General features: G+C 39.7%; 1 protein-coding gene across 1 annotated transcript in view; it reads right to left on the bottom strand.

Moving 5' to 3' along the window:
- The window catches only part of hpca (hippocalcin), a 49849-nt gene that overhangs the window by 12289 nt on the left and 11543 nt on the right, over positions 1-26017 (bottom strand). The window contains exon 2 of the mRNA XM_041967237.1: positions 2284-2452. Within this exon, the coding sequence (XP_041823171.1) occupies positions 2284-2379 (96 nt within the window). The 5' untranslated portion in view covers positions 2380-2452. The remainder of the gene's footprint in view (positions 1-2283; positions 2453-26017) is intronic.

The following is a 26017-nucleotide window of genomic DNA, read 5'->3' as shown; positions in this document are numbered from 1 at the left end:
CCTGAAAGCTACGTTATCTGGATGGAAACGCAAGTTACTCTAAAACCTGGATATACCTTTCTGCATTGATGGTACCTTTTCAAATGTGCATAGTGCTTATGCTCCACCATAATATTAAATATTGAACTGAACCATAATAACAAGCCAGATGGTCCCTCTATTTTCTAGTCCATGATTTACATAAAAAATGAAAGATTTTGATTCACTTAGTTACAGATAACAATTTTCTAATTTGCCTCTATTCATTTTAAATTAGTTTTGGCCCAGAGAAGTTTCTGGATCATGCTCACCTACAGCTTGTTTATTAACCTGCGTTTGTAGATGGCACGGTGAACTGTGCGATTTCTAGAAGAGCTCCTAAGTCTGTGCAGTAGCTTCCATGACACTATCCCTCCACTCTTTCCTCTTTATTTTCTATAAATTTGACAAGCTTGTTGACCTCTCTTTCCTACAGGGCATGGGAACGTGACGTCACAACACCAGCCCCGCAGTGGCTGATGGGGAAAATAGCTATTGTTGAAAGCCACTCATGAGGCACCGCAATCGACATGGGAAGAAGTTGTTGCATAATGGGTTGCAATGCAGATGATCAACAGGGGAAAAATAGCAAACGGACTGTCTTTTTATTATTTTCCTACATGGAAAAAAAAATCAAGGGAGTCCTGTGTTAGAAGTAACAAGGAGGAAGTGGATGGTGTGGATTTCCATCATTGGACGCATGGACAGAATTTTTTCTGATATCCCAAGCTGGTTGAAAGTGTGCTCAAGGCATTTTCATTCTGGTAAGTGTGAACATTTCACTTAGTGAGACGATCATGTGCTTATTTTGTTCCATATCTGAGAAAATTAACAGCAGATTCCTCTGCATGTTTTTACTCTAGCACCAGTCGACAAAGCAAGCAAGCAGGTTAAGGAAGGCTAGTTCAAACATCAGATGAATGAATAGGACCCAAAAAGCACTCAACTGAACTACTGTGAGAAACTGGATGTAACCCAGCTACTGTGGCTTTGAATGAAGCCTGACAAATTATCCAAATAATCCCTACAAGGGTGTTTGGTATTTGATCAAGTAGACTGACAAATAGAGAGTTTGTAAACTGTACATGAGCCTCCAAAGACTTAAAATTCTAAACTGAGCTTCTTTAAAGTTGCTCACACTACAGACCAGACTCACAAAAAGAAGAATTCAGAGGAGCTAAGGCATCTTTAGCTGATGTAGGAGCCATGTTTTTTTTTGGTTCTTCCTCCGACCAGTAGGGGTCATGTTCGATTTTGTGTGCACCTGTGCAGGAGGATGGGGGGTCATTTAAGGCCGTGCATCATTCCCAACAGGGGTTGTGATAGAAGTGAGGGAAACAGTTTTCTACTGCACTCGAATGTTATATGTTGAAAAGTTACCTTGATTCTATTGGAATTTACATGACAAATGAAACATGGATATACGACTACCTTTTGAACTACCGAGTCATTCATTATTAAGCAAAGAGTACACGTAGGAAAAGCCGAAAACATCACAACCGGTAGCAAGTTGTAGAAGTAACGCTACAGCTGACATTTCATATAGTTTATTATCTCCAATCGATGGAATCTTAGGAAGAAGCTTGTCCCTGTAGCGCACATTTTGTTTATTTCTAACTTTCAAAATTATGGTTGTTTAAATACTTGTTGATCTGCAATGGTCAGGTTTGTGTCTGTGGCCTCAGAAAATAGTGCCAGTGTATCGTTTACGTTCCAGAATGCACTGCGCAGTGTCGTCGACTCCTATGTCCTATCCTTTCCTTGGTCTAGGCCAAGGCAGATGGCTGCCTTTCCCAGGGTCTGGTTCTGCTGCAAGTTTTGCCTTCTGGTTAAAAGTGAGATTTTCCTCTCCACTTTCACCTGCTGACCCATGCATGCTCGAAGAGAAAATTCATTGCAGTTTTTTGGTTCCTTTAGCAAGGCTATTATTTATTATGAATTGGCTTATATGAACACAGATATTACACAGTGGACTATTATGGATGATGATATGGATTTATTATACCTGGACTACAGTGAATTAGACTGTATCTTTAAAAGTGCAAATGTTTTGTTCAATAAATGGTGGAAAAATAAGTTGTATTTAAATGGTACTGCTTCAGGTTATCACAGTCAGTCTCAACTTGGCCCATGTCTTCATAGAATGAAATAAAAATACAACCTAACAATGTATTTTGACCCCTGTGAATAAAACCACAGGGTTACTTTCTGCTATGGTTTAATACTTCCCAACAAGGTCTGTTTTCAGTGTGTGAAGCATGCTACCTTGTACCACTCCTGCAGCTCGTGGTCGGAGAACTCGGTATTCTCCCGGAGGTCCTGTAGCATCTCTGGCCGCAGCTTGCTGTTCTGTTTCCCCATGGCAACGGGACAGGTTTTTTGGTTTCCTTGACAACAAAGGTGTCTGTAGCACTAGCCAGGCTGCTTTTCACACCTGTCAGTCAGAGATAAGGATGCAGGAGGTCAGTAACAACTAAGCAGACGGGAGCATGAAGGATGAGAGGCTGCTGGTGTTGGTCACTGAGGCTGTTCAGCAACCCTAACCCTAAATTATGATGGAAAGGAGGCTGTAATGGTTTGTTTTTGGGCATGACAAACACAAATATAAATGTATTCCCTAAGAGACACTGACAGATCAATAGAGTGGCTATCCAAAAAAAAAAAAAAAGAAAAAAAAAGAAAAAGAGATCAACTAAACCCGAGCCTTGTCACAGGTCCGTGTCCCAATCCTCATGACACAAGATATTATGCAAGTCAGCAAGTCCTGAAGTGCTGCATCACAGGCACAAAACATAATCCTGAACACACCCTGGTGACGTCAAGCACAAGCCTGTTGATCACATTTGGATGGGGTTTATCTGGCCAGCTGTGTGTTTGTGTGTTAAATCAGCTGTCTGGTGTGATTGTTGATGTGTTCCTGTCCCTTAATCTTCATCTCAGCTCTAACCTGTCGGACAAAAGGCGATTTCAGTTGATTCAATTATGTAACGAAGCCTTTGCATTTAAACAGAATACTTTGCTTTTTAATCTCTACAGTCATATTTACTTGTTTAATATTCATTATGTATTTAAACTATTTTGAATTTACTTTGAATTTGAATCAGTAGAAATTTGATTAGTTGTAATTCATTTAATTGATCATAAACACAGTTTTAGAAATTTAAAACAAACTCAAAGCAGAAGAACTGAAAATACATTTGAGGTTTTCATGATTTTGATAAATAAATAATGGATTATAACTTAAAGAAAATAGTAATTGTTAAAGGGACCACATTGTTCAAATACTCCTGGATAAAAAAAGTGTAAAAAAAACTTGCACTTGTTAACTTGCAACCTTGCTCTAGACAGCTAATTAGTGGGTGTACAACCATCAAAGCCTTTGCTACTGTGTGCATGTGTGTGTGTGTGTTTATGCATATGGTCAGGATCGTTGAGCCAGTGAGGATGTCTGACCCCCAGTCTCTCCTCAGGGATAATTCCAGGGTTTTTGTGAACTTGAGGAACAAGTCAAACAGTATTGGTGATGCATATGAGATGCAACGCGTGGGTGTTACAGGTGTTTATTGGTGCCCGACGAGCTTCAAGAACAGAAAAACAAAACCCACATCGCCCATCCGCCTCTTCGCTCAGCTAATAAAATTAGATTCATATTAAATCTCATGTCCCCAAGGCATTAGAGTAAATTCTGGTGCACTGACAGCAGTGCTTGTAGCCAATTTCCAGGCTACTGCGAGGCGAACTGTAGACGTCAGTTATGATTTCTTCTCTTCTGTTTAGGGACTGGTGAAAAACTTGCACAGGCGGAGGATTACATGCCATTTGCAACTTGGCATAAAAGAGCTGAATATAGTCAAACTGTGTCTGTATGTGTTGTATGATTTACTGGACTTCCTTATAAAGGTAGAATAAAATGTTAGCTAAATATTACTGTACACCTGTTGTTTTAATTTGACTGTACACTTAATTGTTATTCATCATGCCACACCTAATTTAACCTGCTGTATAAATAAAAAAACAAACAAACATAAGTCACCAACATGGCTTTTAGGTAAAGCTAGTAAATGGTAAGTCTATCACTATGAGCAGTCATTTAAGCATTTAACAGACCATCCACAAATCAGCAGTGGTTAGCTTTTTCACCAGATGAAGTTTGATGTTAGACATGAAGATGAACCCGCCGACCTCATCTCAGAGATGCAAACCATTAGTTGAAGGTTTTTGAAGTTTGATGGAATTTGTTAAACACGAGTGTACATTCCCATCAAGACATGTCATCAGCATAGAACTGAAGAAACAGTTTGATGATACTGGAGGCGAACTTCATGGACATAAGTTGTATTTTCTGTCATGTCATGTCACTCAACTACAAAAATACACAGTGATGTTCTGGAGACCAAAATTCCAAATGTGCACCCTATAGCTAATGAACTGGGCACTAAATTAAAAAGTAGCAGTATATGTACTGTACATGACAATATTAGCAACAGGATGTTAGCAAACATTAGAATCAGAAAAAGTTTTCTTCTTTAAGACATGAAACGGTCACCCAGTTTATCAGGTAGATTTATTGCCACAAAAGAAACACTGTGTTGGATGTCCTGATTTTATTTAAGCCATTACTCACTTTTTCCTGTATTGTTATTACTTCTTTTTTGTTTTTTGCTACTCACTCTACACATTATTTTAGTAGTGTAGTGAAGTGTTACTTTGGTGTTTTTTTTCCTGTTTGTGGTCCTGGTTTGATGCGTTAATCAAACTTGGTCCTGTCACACTCTATGTTTTATTCTGCAATAAAGACATTTTGTTCTTCTATGCTAATAAGCATTAATAACATTATTATTTTTACTACTATCGGTGTGGCCCACAATTTCAGGTGAAATCTAGTTTTCTAAGATTGGGTTGCCTTATGTATGAAATGTGCTTTATAAATAATTTTGCCTTGACTTGCATAACATTGACAAGAAGATTAGATAATAGGAAGAACTGTCATCAAAAGACAAAACCAACATCACTGTGAACACTTAGCTGACACAAGCCAGTTTTTACCATTTTTTTGTAATTTTACTGACGTCTTCAGAATAAAAGCCCCCCAAAATCAAATGATTCATAAGGCTCTGCCAAAATCAGCATCAAGTGAGCATTTGCCATTTTGCTCCATGTGATTTTCTGTCCTTCTTGAGCTCACCTCAGGACATCTGGATGTCTATCTGACAGGTGCGCGCCCTCCCAATCTATCTCCTCACCTGCTGCTATCACTGGAGCAAAGTAGCCTTCTTAGGGCTCACCTCTCTGCCTCACAGGGTAAATAAATAAACAATGAGATAAACAGCACAACACATGAACTACACATATGAACTGCAACCGGCATACATTTCAAGAAAAGTTAACTAAATAAGTAAATGCAGTGCAGCCACACATATTGTAAAGTAAGAGCAGTCTTCAACTACATGCAATTATTTCATTTAAATGGCTGAATTAAAGTGGATCTCCCCATTTAATACATCTTCAGCACTGATACAGACAGTTTAGCCTTAAAAATACTAAATGGCTGCTTTAATTTTAAAGGAAAGGGGTAAAGATTACGAAAATTATTTATTTCTCCTTTGTGTTAAAAAATCCAATGATTTCTAGTATTGTGAGAAGCCTTGATTGGTGTGACTCCGCCCGCCTCACAGTAGAAGAAGTTTCTGTCCCAACAGGAAATAGAAACAAATTCCAGACAAAAAAACCCAGGAAAGATGGCAATGGATGTCCAGAAAAGAGAGAAAGGAAGAGCTCTGAGGGCTTAGATTAATTTATGGGAATTGAAAATGGCAATGAAAAGCCTGTTACTGCCATCATGTTGCTTTGACAATAAACCAGAAAACACCCATCCATCCATCCATCCATTTTCTGCCGCTTATCCAGAGTCGGGTTGCGGAGGCAGCTTCCTAAGCAGGGAAACCCAGACTTCCCTCTCCCCGTCCACATTCACCAGCTCATCCGGACGGATCCCGAGTCGGTCCCAGGCCAGCCGAGAGATGTAGTCCGTCCAGCGTATCCTAGGTCTTCCCCGGGGCCTCTTTCCGGTGGGACGGGCCAGGAACACCTCACCAGGGAGGCATCCAGGAGGCATCCTAACCAGATGCCCGAGCCACCTCATCCTCTCGATGCGGAGGAGCAGCGACTCAACTCTGAGCCCCTCCCAGATCACCGAGCTCCTCACCCTATCTCTAAGGGAGAGCCCGGCCACCCTGCGGGGAAAACTCATTTTGGCCGGTTGTATTCAAGATCTTCTTTCGGTCACAACCCACAGCTCGTGACAATAGGTGAGGGTAGGAACGTAGATTGGCCGGTAAATCGAGAGCTTTGCCTTTTGGCTCAGCTCCTTCTTCACCATGACAGACCGATGCAGAGTCTGCATCACTGCACACGGCGCATCAATCCGCCTGTCGATCTCCCACTCCATCCTTCCCTCACTCGTGAACAAGACCCAGCGATACGTGAACTCCTCCACTTGAGGCAGGACCCTATTGCAGACCTAGAGACAGCACTAAACCCTTTTCCAGCTGAGGACCATGGTCTCGGATTTGGAGGTGCTGATTCTCATGCCAGCAGCTTCACACTTGGCAGCGAATCGCTTCAGTGAGAGCTGAAGATCAAGGCCCGATGAAGCCAACAGAACCACATCATCCGCAAAGAGCAGAGACCCAATCCTGAGGCCATCAAACTGGATCCCCTCAGCACCTCAGCTGCGCCTAGAAATTCTGTCCATAAAAGTTATGAACAGAATCGGTGACAAAGGGCAGCCTTGGTGGAGTCCAACCCGCACTGGAAACTATTCTGATTTACTACTGGCAAATTGGACCGAGCTCTGACACCGGTCATACAGGGACGGGACAGCTTGTACAAGCAGGTCCGGCACTCCATACTCCCGGAGTACCCCCCACAGGAGTCCCCGGGGGACACGGTCAAATGCCTTCTTCAAGTCCACAAAGCACATGTAGATTGGTTGAGCAAACTCCCATGCCCCCTCAAAGACCTTGAAAAGGGTGTAGAGCTGGTCCACTGTTCCACGACCGGGACGAAAACCACACTGCTCTTCCTTAACCTGAGGTTCGACTATCCGACAGACCCTCTTCTCCAGCACCCCTGAATAGACCAGAAAACAAATTTTGACAATCTAATTGTAAAAAAAAGAAAAAAAAAAATAGCAATAAAAAAGAAAAAAAAATGTAATAAGTAAAGCTTAGGACGATGATTCTTAATTTTCAGGAATTATGTCTTCCTGGTGACAAACAGACACACAGCACAGGTTAACTTGAGCTCTTTTTAACATTAATGTTGTAGATTTTCTACTGTTAGATGAGTTGAAATAACAACCAATAGCTGCACTGAAAATACAAAAACAAACATACAGGAACTGTCAGCAACAAAGGTACCAGGGGTTTGATATTTATTTGGGCTGTAAACTCTACAGAGCAAGGTTTCTGCCTGGCTGACCCAAATGGCAAGCAGAGAAATTGTAGAACGCTAGTTAAAACTTAAGTGTATTCAATAAAGCTCATGGGATTAATAAAACTGTCAGAGCGATCACAGCCAACTGTGTTAGCATGCTAACTGATGGACAACAACTAGAGCACTGCCAAAATATTTCAGGAAACTCTCGTGTCTTCAGGTTTTTGTGCCAAAAGCACAACACAGGCAGTTTGAGACAACGGAAATGTCATACCTAACCTCTGAATGAACAGTTCTGAAGATACATGTTATGTCCCTAACATGTAGACCTAAAAGTTGCCATTGGCTGCGTCTATCGTTCCATGTCATTCTTTCTTAGTTGTCCATCAAATCTCTTCCTGCGACAGCCCCATAAAGATTCATTGAAGCCCCAAAGACAGAAGCTCAGAGAGTGACTGATTCTAAACTGACAGGCCCACTGCCAGAACTCTGCTAGCTAAAAATCACACAAGTCAAACATGAAGACATTTCTTAAACCAGCTGTGACCTGCTGAAGGTTTTTGAGTCTGAGGATCACAGTGTTTCTTTCCATCCTCACCAGCCAAGGTTGCTTTAATCTCAGTGTAGCCCCCAAAACCAAAACCCTGTTCCTTTTTTTATCAGGCTCTGCATGCTGCAGCATGAAACATTAATCCATCTTCCCCGTCTGAGTGCCCTCTGCTTGTTAGTTGTTGTTCTGCCTTGTCACAAGTAGACATGCACACACATACACACACAGTCCGTGAACATCTGTTTCAGTGTACCAGAACTGATAAGCAGGTCATCGACCTTTGGACTGACGATTCTTGCAAAGAGGAACAAAAAGAGAAAGACAAAGTAAGGAGAGACATATAGCTGGATGATGTAAGAACAAGGAGAGGAAAAGGAGAACAGGGGCTAGGGACATGAGTGTGCTACCAAAGAAAAATAGTGTAAACCTTAAAACTTAAGTTTCCTAATTTAAAGAAAAAGGAGAAAAAAAGATAGTGACAGTGTTGCTAAAGTACTATTAAGTAATTATTTAGCAACAGTTACCATTTGAAATTCAACAATTTACAAATCATTATTAGGTATTAATTCTTAATCAACTACGCTTGTTTGTTCATTTAGTTGCTGCAGCTAGCCATTACATTTACCTTCATGGAGAGAAAAAAAAATTAGTTCATATATATATATATATATATATATATATATATATATATATATGCAATGGATTTGTTTTATAATGTTGATTTGTTTTATAATTGGACTAAAATTAATGGGATTGAATGAAAGCATGTCTCTGAAAGTTGACTGAGATGATTTTGTCAGGAAATAAAATTAAATTGAACTAGAAAAAAAAAAAAAAAAGCAACACTCCAACGACGCAGAACCAGTAAACCCACCAATGTCAACAGGTTTTATGAGACATGATTGGTGAAATAATACTGGGAACAGGGTGGTTTTCATGGAAGAATTTTTGTATGTCCAGAACACAACTATTGACTTTGACTGAGCTTGGTCAGAAAACCAGTCAGTATCTGGTGGGACCACCATCTGCCTCACGCACTGAAATGGTGAATGGTCTGTATTTATATAGCACTTTTCTGTACCTGGAATGATACCCAAAGTGCTTTACATCATACATCACATTCACCCATTCACACACACATTCACACACTGATGGCAGAAGCTGCCATGCAAGGCGCTAACCACAACCCATCAGGAGCAATTTGGGGGTTCAGTGTCTTGCTCAGAGACACCTCGACATGAGCTTGACAGGACGAGGATCAAACCAGCAACCCTCAGGCCACAAGACGACCACTCTACCCATTGAGCTTGTGGGTAGAGTGGGTAGAGTCACGCCGCCCCAGTTGATTGTGGCCTGTGGAATGTTGCTTAACTCCTCTTCAATGGCTGTACGATATTCCTGGATATTGGCAGGAATTGGAACATGCTATCGTATACACCGATTCAGGGCATCACTAACATGCTCTGCATTATCATGCTGCAACATGAGGTGATGGTCGTGGATGAATGGTACAACAGTGGACCTCAGGATCTCATCACAGTATCTATGTGTATTCAAAATGCCATCAATAAAATGCACCTGTGTTCCTTGTACATAAAATATGCCAGCCAATACCATAACTCCACTGCCACCATGGGCCACTCCATTTACAATAATATGCACACTGTCTGTCTTCTGCCCTGTACAGTGAAAACGGGATTCAATCATAAAGAGAACACCTCTCCAAAGTGCCAGACACCATCGAAGGCGAGCATTTCCCCACTCCAGTCAATTACGATGATTAACTGCAGTCAGGTCATGAACCCGATGAGGACCACTAGCATGCAGATGAGCTTCCCTGAGACTGTTTCTGACAGTTTATGCAGAAATTCTTTGGTTATGCAAACCGATTGTTACAGCAGGAGTCCGGGTGGCTGGTCTCAGGCGATCTTGGAGGTGAAGATGCTGGAGGCTTGTGGAGGTCCTGGGCTGGTGTGGTTACACGTGGTCGGAAGCTGTGAGGCCGGTTGGATGTCCTGCCAAATTATCTGAAATGCCTTTGAAAATGACTTATGGTGCAGAAATGAACATTCAGTTCACAGGCAACAGCTCTGGCGAACATTCCCGCAGTCAGCATGCCAATTGCATGCTCCATCAAAACTTGCGACATCTGTGGCATGATAAAACTGCACATTTTAGAGTGGCCTTTTATTGTGGGCAGCCTAAGACTAAAAAGTCTTGGATCTTTGAGCTCAGCCCATGAAAAATCAATATTTTTGTTTAGTGTATTTTGCACCATCATAATTGCATTTTTTCCTTTTCTTTTTTTTATTTAGTCATTTTATTGTCCAGGAACCCTTTGGAGGAGCTTTAAAGCCCAGCAGTGGATATGAAAAGTAATTTAGTTCCTCAAATTGCGTAAGCCGCTCCTTAAGGAGGATTGATGCAGGTTTTGTTTAAAGTTTTACAGACAATAGAGTGAAAATCCTCCCACAACAGGCTGAAATTATTTCTCTGAGTGGCCCTGTGAAGTGGAATAACATTAAAAAGCATACTGACTGATGGTGGGCAGGGTGTTACTGACATTATAAATATAATGGATGAGAGTGGTCAGGTAATCACAAATTTTTAATAAAAAAAAATGTTACAGGGCACCTCACCATCATAAGCTAGGACAATATGGAAAAATAAAAAAGATTTATTAGAGACTGAGATAAAGAAAAGGCAGAAAGAGAGTTTCAGAGCAGATAAAGCAATAGTCCATGTCACGTTTTAGAAAGCTGGTCTCTCTTGCGGCTGTTTAATGCGCTCATAAGATGAGAAAATGCCGCCTTCCCTTTGCCTGCCAACAGCTCAGTCATTAGGGAGGAAAAAGGGATGGAGAGAAGATAGATCTTGAAGGGAAGATGCTCTGGAGAGGTATGCAGCACTAAAATAAAAACGTGCACGGCTCTGGTACCATGTGCAAAAAGGGTTCCATTAAAAAAAACTGACAGGCGCCATTGATTTATTTATTTTTTTTCTCCATTTAAATATTTTTTTCAGCCTACCGTCTCCCGTTGCTACTTCTCGAAGAACAGCAATCTGAGAGGCCACCTGAGACAAACGCCAGCTCGTACCTTTAAACCATATTACTCCTCTTTTCTTCTCTCTCTCTCCTCTCATTTCTGACAAGTGACTTGTTTTTGTACTTTTGCAGTTTCCCGGTGACCTGCTGTTTCTGTCACACTGGAGGGAAGTGATGGCCGTCTCGTCTCACTCAAATTGGTTTTACAGGGGATTCGTAGAACTTTGTGGTATGTTAGGACTCAGTGTTTGGGCCAATTTCTGATCACCCTCTACATTTCCCGGCATGCCTGTAATATCATACAGTATATTGTCACAGCTCCTACTTCCACTGTTATGCCTGTTATGTCCACCTTTAAATATCTGTTAAATCTATTATTACTACATCCCACTCTACCCAGACTAACTGGATCACAAAAATTATGTCATAGATACATGCTAGCTCAGTCTCAGGACATATCTGAAGGCTAGTACAAGCTACTGTATGCTTTAAAAAAGCTATTCAGGAACATGCAGTCTTGTGGGGTTTTGATTAATCAATTAACTGAAATGCTTCCATTTTTCCTAGGGTAATGTGGGAAAGAGTAATGTGTTCGTTACAAGAAAATTATTGTCAACATCTGCCTCACCATCTGCAGGGCTTCTTCTCCTTGTATGTTTTCTATGAATAGATTTTAACTCTGCCCAACCCTCCCTTTTACTGCTGCTGAAGCTCTACTCATCCAGATACCAGGACTGCAGCAGAAATATTCAAAATAGATTTAGTTTCCTCTACTTTCCAATTCCTCTGGCTAAATGATAGCTCCTAGCTAGTGGCTAACTTTGCCTCCTTGTAGCATATAGCAAGTTAATCAGATCCTGTCTGACTGGTTTTTCCAGAAAAAGAACTTTGAAGAGAGTGTTGAAACTAACCCAAAACCATATGTGGAGGGTATTACATCAAAACTGGGGAGCTAAAAATACTTACATGCTTGTGAGGCTGCAGAGAACAGGCAGTAATAATCCACTGGTTTAACTCACATCTAAATAACACTATTAAAATGACATACTAGGTTAGAGTTCACACTTTAAAAGCAACAATTGGTAAATTATTGGTTTAAAAGCAGTTTAAATAACTCAAATAATTGAGAAATTGCAGAGAAATATACTTCTGAAAGGGACAACTCCTGTCAATAAACACAATAAATGGCGCTTTCAACACTTACCTTCTCTATTAACTCAGTTTTTAATTTTGTTATTTGTTGTCACATCAGTTTGTAACATCTGACACCTATTGAACAAAAGTAGGATTCCGATATCCAGGAAAAAACCTAAGCTTGGTTAATCAATTTCAAAACAAGAGCATCCAGGCTTTAATTAGTTGCTGCACACTCGCAGCTTCCTCAAATATACCCTCACGTTCTACCACAGAATCACTGATCTACCATGGCAACAGAAGCAGCAGACTTCTGTCCGTTGGAGCAGGAAATCCTCTTAGAAGCATATGAAGTCAAGGACCAAATAAAAAAGAAGGGAAAGACACCATGGTTATTAAACAAAGAAAGTGTAGCAAAGTATTGCAGACTGCCTGAATGTGTAAAAAGTGCACAAATACACACTCACTACTACACGCTCAGTACTCCGCTGAAACCATCACAATCACAAGCCAAATAATTAATTAACATCTGCAAATGAATCTGCAGATGTGAGTGAAATGATGTAAATCTGTGTCTGGCTATTAAAGCACAACCAGATGTCTTTATCTCTTTCTCTGGCCAAGCAAGACTCCACAACATCAAAAAGGATTTTTATAGGATTGCAGGGAAGAGAAATGACTAATTACAGGACAAGTGTCATAGTAGGATATTATTTCTGTCACAATGATGCACTGGACTGCACGCACATCAAAATAAAACCCATGAGGGGGATTTTGTAAATGAGAAATCCTTTCACAGAATCCTGGTGAACATAAAGTTTTTGATGTTGTCCATTATTAAAGACTGAACGTTGCTGGTGATGTGGACTGATTGGTTTAATGGTTGACGTCTTATAATTTCAGATGATCTGCAAAGCAGCTTCGCTTAATTCAGTGGTTCCCAAACTGAGGGGCAGGCCCAGAGTTATGAGAAAGGGAGTGCAGCAAGGTGAAATCACTTAGTTTGTGCACTGCTAGCAAAACATAGACAAATTTGTGAAAGTACCAGTGGGCAAACAATGATGAATCAACAACAGAGACAGATTTCAACAACCATAAAAAAGACAAGAAAATATGATGACGCATAACTTGCCCTAGGCATGATCAGGTAATAGTCAAGTAATGACCAATGGTGGGTAATGGAGAGAGACCAATGTGTTGTTAGCATCTGACAGTATGAACCCACTTGGGGACTACTTATCCTGAACACAAAGAAAAGCCAGTTGATTACTACAGAAGTAAACTCAACTGTTACATATTGCAGAGTTGTTTAATTAAAGCAGCGTCCATCTCATTGAAAGCTCAACTCACCTGAAGTACTTTGCAGAGTTTCCTGGTTTAAAATTCCTCACACTAAATATACTGACATGGCTTTAACTGTAGTTAACAAGTAGCAGTAAAGACTATTTTGTTTCACATATCTTTGCATATGTTTCTCTGTATGGATTGGGGTGCATGTGGTAGTGGGGGCGTTGTCGATGAAAATGGGGGCCCCTCAGAAAAAGTTTGGGAAACACTAGCTTAATTAATATCTAACTATATACTAAATTTTAGAATTGATTCATATCTGATAATCAGTTTTTATGACAACACCAGCACCTATGCATGACTGAGAGTGAAGCGGTATAAACATGTATAATAAGGTTTTTACTTCATTACCTAAAAAGTTATTTTGAATTGTGTTTGACCACCATCTACTGGAGGGATGACACTGCTCTGACATATTCAAAACAACCCCACTTCTCTTTAATTTTTGTCTCAGTAAAATATGCATGTAACGTCACTTTTTGATCCTAAACTGTCAACTTTTCCTGTCATCTTGAAAGCAGAATTCATCTGGCAGGTTTTCAGCCATGTACAAGGAGTGTGATCTCGGCTTAGACTGGTAGGTTTTACCCTGCCGTTGATGTGTTGTCATAATAACCACACAACATCAAGAAAAAAGCCTTCAGTATCTCGGCTATCCAACAGTATTAAGTTCAACCCAATCTAGTTCACCATTTTGTACAAATTACACCTTTGAGAGTAATTTTCCTGTCAACCCTTTATTTCCAACCTGCCCCTTGTTTCCGGCTGATCAATACGAATCAAACTATTGAACCTGAAAATTCATCTTAAAGAGAGCAAGAAAAAACAGACACAGCAAAGCAAAAGGAGAGAAAAGAGACAAGAAGAACGACTGATGAAGACAAGGGGAGTTAGAGAAAGAAAAGGCATTAATGGAGTGGATAAAAATAAGAACGAGGGCTGGTCCTCAGTGTGAGCTCTCCTCTGCTGAACAGAGTTTTCAGAGCAAATCCTGATTATAACTCGCTATCAAAAAGGAAGAGCACACATACACAAGGTGTCACGTATATCTGTGCACACATATACACAGGTTATTAGAACTGTGTGTTCTATCTTTCTTTATTTCAAAAGGGCTAATGTGGAAAAACAAGAAGGGGAGAATGAAGTAAGTTTTAAGGTCACATAAGTACAGAGGAAATGGTTTAAAAGGCTTATGTGGAACTTCAGGAACAGGATAAGACAGGGTGAAAAAAGACAGAAATAAGGGCAGTTTGGTTAAATCAGGGATTTTGGCAAAACTCTGATAAAATAAGCATGTATGCAAAAATAATTCTCTAGAGGTTTAAATCAAATTTAGACAGAAAGAGCTTACGCTTTGATACTGGCTTCTATATGCACCATCCATTTAATATTTATTTTCATGCAATCTGAAAGTCAACATTGTTAAGCCTAAAGTCTGTGTATATACTTGCTGTGAACACAAGCGTACACGTCAACATTCTGCTATGTCTGTGTATATACTTGCTTCCAACGACGGGAGCACGACATGGTCAAAACACTCAATACTGGAGGTCACCACTAGGGGGAGTACACAGCACTTGGATTCTGAAATTTTGTATTTCTGAAATTTTCTGTATTTCCAGGGCATCAGTCCCCCAAACACTTTCAATTTGTTGCCAGCTGTTAAGACGCGAGTGTTTCTCACTGTGCAATGGGAAGAAAAAAATAATATAGATGCCGGTAGTTGTGGACAAGGTTCGAGAGACTATCCGCCATTGTGTCTACCTTGGACCTGTCGTGCTGTTCGCATGAGCGCCTCTAGCGTATAAGATAATATTGAAACTCGCTTACGCAACATGTTACCTCCCGTCAACGTGAGCAGCCTACGTGCCAAACAAATGCAAGGAACGTATGACAACAAATATATCATTGTTAACAGCTTGTTACTGGTTCATACTGAAAATTAAAGGTGTGACAGTCAGAAACCAGTCAATTCCTTTGAGCGGCTCTTTTTAATGAAGAATGAAAACTGAGTTGCACTTGTGAGCCATACGTTTGTGAGTTTTGTTATGAACCCTAAAATTAGGCTCAACTCTAGGGCAGAAGGGTTGGTAACAAACTGGGCCGGGTCAACTCAAATGGTATAAAAAAAAAGATAATTATTTGACAATTAACATAATTAAACAAGATTTTCCTATAAAAAAACAAAAAACAAAACAACAAAAAAAACAAAAAATGGGTTCAGCTGACAGATAATTTAAAAGATCCTACAACCAAAAATATACTATTACCACACAATTAACAATAAACAAACAAAACTACGATAATAAAAGGTGTCCAATTTATGGTAACTTTCAAAATACTAAATACAAACAAAAGAATGTCAACCAGACTAACTCTGGGACGTCACTCTAATTACAAACAAAACACAACTCAACACAGCTTCTCAAAAAGGAGAGCGTTACTTATCCAAATATTTACAAAACTTAAATGCTTCTCCAAAACTAAACGAGAGCGTCTTTTCTCCAAACCAGAAGTCAATCCTCAGAATGCTCTTACAGCAAACACAGCCGGATAACCACAATGGGTATTAAACACTTATTATGGGTATTAAAACGCAATCCCAAACTGGCTAACTGTGTGCCGCCACGAGTACTGCTGATCCACGAGTGCGGGCTTTTATGGGCAAGGAGTCCTTCAGTTTGACCCAGCTGATGTTATCCTAAACTGCAGGCAACCAATCCGGACAGAGGAGAGAGTTCCGGTGCCAATTCCATAGCCAATCCTTGCGTTGTTCCAGCGCAGTGGGATTTGCATCTCCGGCTCCAATACAAAAGGCCAACATAGGCCAGGGGCCGTAACAGTTCTTTTAAAAACGTTTTAAAAATTTTTTGTGTATTTGTGTATTTTTCCTGTATACTTAAAAAACCTTGTGTAGTAGATTTTATATAGGTACATTTACTATAATTTATTATAATTCTTATGTAGTTTTTAATATTACTAAAATGTTCTTGTGAATAAAAATTTTTAACTAACAGTGTTTTGCAAGGAAGTTCATTTTAGCCAGCTTAGTGTTTGTTCTGGCACAAAGTATTTTTAGTGAGAGAAAATCCAAAATAGTGATCTCACTGTCAAAGCATGGGGATATTTTTAAGTATTGCTATTTTTAAGTATTATTTTAAGTAATACTGTTTAAATATTGTTCTGTGTAAACATCTTGCTAACGTGATGCAAAACAAAATTCAGATGTGTCTGACAATCAAGGTGAATTGTATGGTATGGTATCGTATATTGAGCCACATTATGGAATGGTTACAATGAAAACACAAGCCAAATTAAATTATAACCAACAACTTTTTTACAGTTTTTTATTCGTCTTTTACCACAAACACCCGTTCAAACAGCCTAAATAATGCTGGGAACGTTCGTTTGAAGGGGGACTTTCTTTACTGTTGCACTATTAAACATGCATGCAGCAGAGCAGCTCTGTTAGCGGAGATATTAAAAAAGTTCAGAAAGTGAAGCAGTAGCAGACACTGAAGTTGAACATGATGACATAGAAAAGAGGAGACATACCTGTTATCTGAAGGTATCTGGTTAAAGAATTTCAGAGGTGGACCAAACTGCTATTAACTGCAAACACTCTCGAGCACTATCAAGGTTGCAACACAAGCAATTTGCTGCACTACCATAGCCACAAACACACATATTAACAATGTACGAAACTAATATCAGGGAAACTGGAAGACACTTCAATCAGATGTCACATGTAGATGTGTTTGCTAGAAGCACTGACTAGTTCAAAAAGACAAAGTGGTGGGTCAATATATCGCCACCTACTGGACCGGAGTATGGAACAGAAAATTTAAAGGGAAAAATGTGTTCCCTTTTCATAAAATTCCACCTGGTAGTTAATTTTCACATGTAGGAATACAGGCTGTTTTACACCTTCATACATCACTCTAAAAACTTGAACTAACAAAAAGGTAATTAAAAGATAACAACTGATTTTATAACAAAGAAAAATTATTTTTGCAAAAACAAACAAACAAAAAAAAAAAAAACATGTAGACAGGTATCTGCAAAAGCCCACAGAGCATGTTAACGTATGTCCTGAGCTGAAAGAATACAGAAGATCATTTCATTTTTACAAATAAAAGGGAAAAATGTCTTTGTGGATTTTCTTTGCAATAGATTAAACAAAGAAATAAATAAATTCAATGCAACAAACAAATGAAAAATAAGTCAAAGAATATATCTTATATATCTATCAAAATAAGCTTCTCAAAATGGGATTAAAAACAGTAAATAATCAAATTCTGCCTTTTAGGATTTCCCTGTTTTGATGGTGAAAAAAAAAAGGATTTGACTTCTAGACAAAAATGTTATGGAGAACCAAAGGAACTATAGCAGTGGACTTTGTGTTCAGGAACTCTGACCTCTATTTGAGAGCAAGCTGAACTCATAAACAACAAATCTATTGAAGGATAATTCCTTTCCAGCTGGATCACATAGATAAGAAAAAGTGCCCTCCATGCAGGAGCAAAAATCTCGATTATGTGACTGTAAACTTAATACAGCCCACATGCGTCAATTTCTCCGGATCCTCTGCAAACAAAAAGAGATCAAATCTCTGCTAGGAAGTCTGGGACTATTCAAAGGCCTCAAAGTAATGCATATAGACTTGTTCCGATAAGCAATAACGACTCCCCTTTGCTCAGTTTAGCTTAAAACAAAGACATTAAAAATCTTATCTCCATAAATAGAGAAGAGGATTCAGAGACCATCACAGCTGTCCAGTCAACCAAAATACTAAACTCTCTGAACATTTTCTAGCAAAGATGTAGAGTAAATGCAAACATGTTGCTTTACTTTTTCCTTGCAGGGTAGTTATGAGCCAGCTGTTCCCACCCAGAAGCATCATGTATGTAATTTTCATATAATATTCACCAAGGCTTTGAGAAAGCTTTTCACTTGTGGAAAGCTTTCTCGCAGCAGCTCCTTATGAAATATTTACACAGGGAAGTTCATCTTCACAGTCGGCAACAAAAAAATTTACTGTGTACCCTGCGCGCATTTATTAACCAGTTCCCTCTTGTAGCTGCTCCGCTCTCTACATGTAGGAGAGACTGCATATAAAAGCTAAATTACACTTGACATTTGCATGCAATAACAGCAGTTCCTGCTGTGAATTCGTGTATAAATGACATTTGTCCCGCTGAGTTGAAGACAAAAGCAATATGCGTTCAAGACTGTGTTGTAACCGCACAATTTGGACACTTCTCTGCGCCCACTTTCAGCACAGAAATCTGCCCAAAACAGCCCTTTAACCACCCACCTCCCACTGTTTATGCCAGCGATTTGTGTGAGAGCACAGTGATAGAGTAAGGTGAGTTTGCACAAACAGGATAGTGTGGGCAGCTATTACTCCATTTTTTTAGGAAGGAGGGAGGGAGGGGGGGTAATTTAATGGCTAAGACACTGCAGCTTTTTATTCTACTGAAACTGTTTTGATGGATTCAGCAGATCAAGTATTTGGTTGAGTGCTGTGAGGACTCAAAGCTGTGGTTGTGGGAAAAGTCTGGTGTTCGCTGGCATACGGCTCGGGTCAGATCTGCATCTGTCCCTGCACTCGCAGCAGGGGAGGTGTTCTAGCTAGCGCTGCCGACAGTAGCATGCCATGTGTTTGTGTGGGAAGGACCACGTTTGAAGAAACCAGAAACGGAGTGCCTGCACAGTTGGTGTATCAAAGGGAATTGAACTTATACTTTTCCTGATTCCACCATATGTGAGAACCTTCAACATTATGAGTGGAAAATGAGTGTAGGGTTAGATTTCGTTTTCTCACTGTGGAGGATTAAAGAAGAGCGGAAAAGATGAGCTATTAAATCAGAGATTAAATCAAACAAGAGGAGTGCTGATGGATAATTAATGCCACTTTTTCCTCTACCTCCCTCTCTCTTCTCTCTGTCTGTGTTCGTGTCAGTATCTGCTCCGTGCAGCGCTATGACCTTTAACGAGTGTGTAATTCTAGCGCAAAGCCTGAGCATATTTAATATATGAAAATCCATAGGGTCTGCTGCACACTGTGCAAACTGAAGACATGAGGCTGTGATGCTGACAGGCTGATTCGTGGGCCTACACTCGGACAGACTATTATATGAGCAGCAGCCATACTCCCATGGGGCATGAATACAGCCACAGGTTTGCTCATCTTCCAGCTATTGACCTCAGACATTTTGACCTCATCAACTGATCTTAGCATAGTATAATATTCAAGATATCCCTCTAAAATGATCTGATCTCATTCTCATGAAGGTATATGTACTCATTCTTTAATGTAACTTGTACTAATATAAAAAACCTTCATGTTGAGGGAGGCTCTGGGACAACCAGGCCTCAAACCTCTGAAACCAATCAATTAAACTTAGAACTTACAAACCACAGATATTTTACCAAAATCATAATCTGAGGTGTTTAGTTGCGTACCAACATGCTGAAGTGTTGCAGCTATTAGAGTAATCCTGTGGATGAACTGAGGATTATAAACAGATTATTGGGGCATTTCTCACCAGTGATATGGCTTGCACAACAGCCTCACTATACATGAAGTTCAGGAAGAAACTGTGATTCACTTTCTTCAGTCTTTAGCGTCAAAGATCCATCATCATCCACCATCAAATACTAAAACATACAAAGGAGGCACCAATGGACGGGGTGAGATTTTCCTGACAGCTATTATGACCACATCAGTGGTAATTTTTCTGTAACTGCTCATACAAAGACATATATTTTGCCCTTTTTTCCCTGTGGTCTGAATTAAGTATCAGTTTTAGCCATGAACGTACAACTCTATTGGGATCAGCCAGTTTTAGAACATCGAAGGACCCACTTGGCTCTACTCCAGTGTTCCACAATCCTTAAATTGCTTTCTAACTGTCCTATCACATACAGTAAATGGCGTCAGAGCTTATCTCTAACTTTGCCTCCTAAAATGTGGGGTTCCACAAGGTTCAGTCCTGAGTCCATTATTATTTTCATTCAATATGCTTTCTTTAGCAGGCATCATATAATTTCTATGCCGATGACATTCACCTGTATATGCCTTTTAATTCTCATAGGCTGGCCACCCTTCCAGGTTAGTGATTGGCTTTCTAGTAGTCATGTTCTTTAAGAGCATGATTATAGCTCATCCTGAATCATTTCCAAACATCATTCCAGCTCTTTTTGTTGCTAAGTCCAGCATTCAAAAATTTAGTGTAATATTTGATTTTTATCTGTGTTTTGGCACAATTTTAAAATCAAGGGACATTTTTAAATTGTGACATGTGGCCTTAGCTGAACAGAAAAAAAAAATGCATTCCTGTCACTGCGCTTAGATTGTTGGAATGACCTGTTTACCAGCTTGGACAAATCAGCTCTTTCATGACTCCAAGCAATATAAAATGCTGCAACCAGAGTATTAACATGTTCTGGCTAGCGCTTAATGAATAAACGTTACTTATTTACTTTCAAAAAACTGATAACAAAAAGTGTGACTGGCAATAACATACTCAAATGCCTCATTTCTATTGTCTACGGCTCAGCCATTGCCAGAATAAATTGCTCTTTTGGGCTCTTTTGAACTGACCTGTTGATATGGGCCAGATTAACCCAACACAGCAGTGTAGAACATTAATCAGCCATTGACCGATTAATGTATCACTTAAAAAATAAATAAATAACCTATATTTCTCTATCAAGCATTTGCATTTGCCGTAGAGGCTTCTTAGAGAATTGCTTATTATTTGGGTTTCTGTTACTGAACTGAACACACTTTTTTAGAAAACAAGTGTTTTATTTTATTTAATTTAATTTTATTTATTTATTTTTTTATATATAAATATACCATCTCCCAACATTGACAAGGAGATGTCACATCAGCTTTTATCTTTTGATAGGTAGAGAACAACATAGCTACTGATGGAAACTTATTGTTAATAGTAAAATGTTAGAGCAAAAAAGTTGTAAAAGTTGTGCAAATGCAGCACAATCTGATGTTGGATTCCGGTGAAGATAAAGAAATGGAAGCTTAGGCTCTAAACAGACTGCCATGGATGTACCAAAATTAGGCTCCTGTGCTCTTTTATGGGATTTATTTTATTTACCCAAATCCTGTGCTACAATGCTAATGGATCAGAAACTGATTAACCTGCAAACAGGTTGGCTTCCTGTATCATGGTTATTTTTTTAAAAATTATTTAATCAATTTAGCATCTATGATCCAATACACTGGTACATTAGCATGTATTACATATTTGAAAATAAACTTGTATGAATATATACAAAACTGGCAATATGACCAAGCAGAACTTCAGCAACTTAGACAGAGCTGCTCCAATTTTTCATTTTAGATTCTAAAATTACTCATGAGATGATTTAATTGGGTGTAAAATTAGCATATACCCGCAAGTCCAAGGATGAGTCATCAACATCTTTTGTTGTCCAGGAAATATAAGCCATATAAAACACCTACACCATAAATAATTTGTCATTGATGGGACAGATGCCAATGTGCAGCTTGGGTTTAAAGAAAGACATTATGTGAAAATACATAAACACTGTTGTTTTCATTGAGGTTTCAATAGATACCACTTTGTAATGTCTTTCAGAAGTCATACTGATATAGTCACTTTGAGGTTACTCTGAAATACAATCAGTATTTCCATATCCTGTGTTTTTTCTTTTCCACAAAACAGATAATTGACACTTTTGTTGGTTCAAGAAATATCAGTTTATGCTGCCTTGAAACTAAGCTTATTTTGTGAATCTAATATTCAACTTAAGAGGTTGCAAATATCAAATGTTCACATTTGAAGTCAAGACTATAGTAATATTATAACACTGCCATTAAATAATTTATCTTCTGTCTGAGACTGTCTCCTAAACAGATCTATAGTATCCACAGAGGCAGCTATTCCTCCTGCTGGGGTGAAGGAGAATCCTGATATAGTTCCTATCCTTAGCTGCAATCGATCTGCTGACATACAACACCCATCTTCCCAATCCTCTCATTTACCTTCTCCCTTTTTCTTTCCCTATTGCCTACACCCACCTTCTGTCCCCTTTAAACCATTTCCAATGTCAGTTTGTCGTTTCTTTAACAGCCCTTGATCTTTGCTAAATGCCTTGGGCCTAGCTTGCTGCTTTCTGTGCTCCCATGTTGCGACTGCTCTAGATCCTTCAGTCCTGCTGTTGCCAACACAAATTGGCAACAGGACTGTCAGAACCTGGCATGTGACCTTTCTCTTTGCTCTCCTGAAAGTGGGTTTAGATGCTTTGTGTTGTGCTGGGATTCATCAGTGTTAGACTCCTGGTTTAGCTGCATTGCTTAGAAGAGCTAACAGATGAGTAAGAACACAGTGTAAACCTAACATATCTGGGTTTTGGTGAGACATCTGTATGCATGCCCACAGACTAGGATGCAATTATTCTAAAAGTCAGTGCAAATGCAAGGCGTGAAGTGTTACTCTGCTAATGTCTGCTCAGCAGCTCTGACAGTAAGAAAAGCTTATGGTTAGCGTTAGTTGTAGCTTGAGTGTAACTGATATCGTAAGGGCAAGTTAAACAGGACACTGAATCAAACATCTCTCCTTTCAAACCTGCCAGCAGGATCACATTGCTTGGGAAGTGAAAGCTTGGAGAACTTAAAGAGTTACTGTGCTGCATCTTCAGCTCTCCAAGGGCCCTCAAAAAGGGGACATCCCTTACTGAGAGAGGCCTCCAGGGTGAAGGGCTTTCGAGGTAGGAAGTGAATTTTAGCTCATGTCCCAGAACAGAAATGTGCTGGAGCGCAGGGGCAAGAGCGCTCACGGCCACATTCAAGAGTTACGCGGCTCATAAACACTGACTACAGGGGCCCACACTTCCCAGAATGAAGAGGGTAATTATTCTCCCAGCATCAACTTTTTCTTTTGCTGCTGAAGGCAATTACTCACTTATTCAGGTCAAGGATTGTTCTGTGATGAAAGTACAGAAAAGAAAGACAGCTGGGCATTTAGACGTCCCTGAGTTTGGTGAGATGTGACACTGGCCTTGGTTTAGCCTGGGAGGATCCAGTTTGAATTCACTGCTTTTATTGCCACCAGATTTCTTGTATAAGGACTCCCTAGAACTCTAAAAAAAATTTACTTTCTGTAATCAGATATGACATGAAAACTAGTTACTGAGGCCATGAGCAAGAAGGACGGCCGCAAAATTATCAGAGAGGTGAAATGTGAGCAGCAGGGCTGAAACAATTATTTGAGTAGCTGAAATAAATAGATCACAAAAAGCCCTTGAAGCATATTATTGGCTTCAATGCTTTGCTTAATCCACACAAATATATTCTGCTCAGTGATCACCATGTCTCACACTAACAATTATCATCATCACACAATGTGTTAATGTGCTGTATTATGTCTGTAGTAGGACTGAGCTGATGGTATGATGGAGGAAATCAGAGTAAACAGCAAGAAGAAAAGCAAAGATAATGACAAAAAAGTATGAAGTTTGGGACCTAAACCTAGAAATTGATAGAATACTCGATTAGCTAAGTTAGTGTATGCTGCAGGCCGAGTGAGGTGTGCAGAAGAGACAGGGAAGAGGAAAGTGAATGAGGTTCTGGTTGTGTGGTCCTGATGGGTGGCGGGTGTATGAGAGACAGATGGGAGAGGCAGGAGCATCAGTCTTTTCCAGCTGTTCTCTGGCACAAACACTGATGACAAGGTTATGACTCCCCTTTCAATTTCTGTCCTCCCTCACTAACATTTCTTTTTCCCCCCTGCTTCATTCATCTCATCGCTCCTGCACATATTCTGGATTCTGTGTGATTTGATTCTGTCAATCCCTACCTCCCCACCTCCACGTTCTCCTTGGCTGAATTCCACCTCCCTTTCGACATTTGGTGATCACGTTTCCTTTGAAATGTGTGATACAAAAACCAATATGTAAAGACTGAACTGAATGGAAAGCCTATCTACAATTCTGGCAGCTTTCCCACCGACAGATCATACATATGAAGGAAAAATTATGAGTGCATGCTATTTTGAATCACTTCATCTACAGATATTTACTGAGTGCAGCATGTCCTTACATGAAATCCTGTTATCTTTACAAAAAGCAAAGCTGTCCTGAGCAGATTTCCAATCCCTTTGGTGTGTCACTCTTGGTCATTACATTGATTTGGACTTTGATGTGTATCCCTGTCGCAGAAGTGGCATGTGTTCAGAAGAGGCCCTAGATACTGTAGCCAAAAAGTCATCACTTTAATATAAGGCAGAGGACATCACTCACTGAAACACTTACATAAAGAGGATTTAGCTTTTTCTCCGTGTTCTCATAACTATAATCTAACTCTCAATCAGCATTGCTTATTTCATACAACCTTCCCATATCACAGGAAGATTTGATCTGATGTAGTTGATGATACATCTGTGCTATCTCTCTTGATGCAGTGGGAAAGTCAGATGTTACATTTAAGACTGAGTTATGATATGCAGGGAGAGGGAGGACGCTTTAACAACCAAAGAGGGGTGACTGAAAAAGTATACTGTAGCATCTCGCCACATGAAAGCTGTCTCACTTTCAAATTTCCTGTACCACTGATGAAGACAGGAAAAAAAGTGTCTAAAAATACCCCTGACTTTTGTCAGGGAGGGAATGAGCCGACTCAGCAAGAGTTTTCCCTTCAAAAGCTCTCATGCCACATCAACAGAGGCCTGCAAGCTGCGAGGCAGAGATGTCCCACGACGCATCGCAGGGATCTGATTTGTACAGCAGTGTAGTGCAAGACTCGTCACCCAGCTCTGATGGAAAGACTTGTTCAGCCATCGCCTTCCCTTGCTTGTAGATATCTTTTTTTTATACAGAGAATCACATCACAAGTTGATGGTTTCCTCAGCTTCTCATTGTCACCACAGCTGTGGATTACAATGGCTAAAAGTGACACTATTTCATAAACTTGGATACCAGTGTTTCTCAATACAGCACAGATGTAGGTACAGCACAATACAGCACTATATATATATATATATAGTCAAAACATAGAAATGCAGCAAAGATTAGCGTCTTTGCCCTTTTAGCTAGCTGAGTTATTGCTGTTTAAGCTAACAACATTTAGGAAAAACAAGCAAGCAATGCTATCAATTAAGTCCAGCAAACAACATGAGAGGTAGTATAATTTCGTTTCAACATTATAGCCATAAAATAGGATTTAGACATCAGTTTAGGAGTTTTACTGCTTCTTAAAATAGAGTTACATTTGTCACTATGTGAGTTAAGAGAGGTAACACAGCTAAAATCTGCAGCTTGGTTTAGGATTAGAGTTTGCAGGCTGCATTCAAAGTAATTTGAACACATTCAGTGTTATGCTGTGATCTATTTGCATCTGAAGTTTGAAATTCAGAGCTAGAAATGATGTCATCCAAGTTACAGGCCAGAAACCCAGTAGGATTTCACTGCTAGGCTAGCTATGGTTAGCAAGTATA

Source organism: Melanotaenia boesemani, chromosome 17 (genome assembly GCF_017639745.1).
Source record: "Melanotaenia boesemani isolate fMelBoe1 chromosome 17, fMelBoe1.pri, whole genome shotgun sequence".
NCBI lineage: Eukaryota > Metazoa > Chordata > Actinopteri > Atheriniformes > Melanotaeniidae > Melanotaenia > Melanotaenia boesemani.
This window is presented reverse-complemented; position numbering and strand designations above follow the sequence as displayed.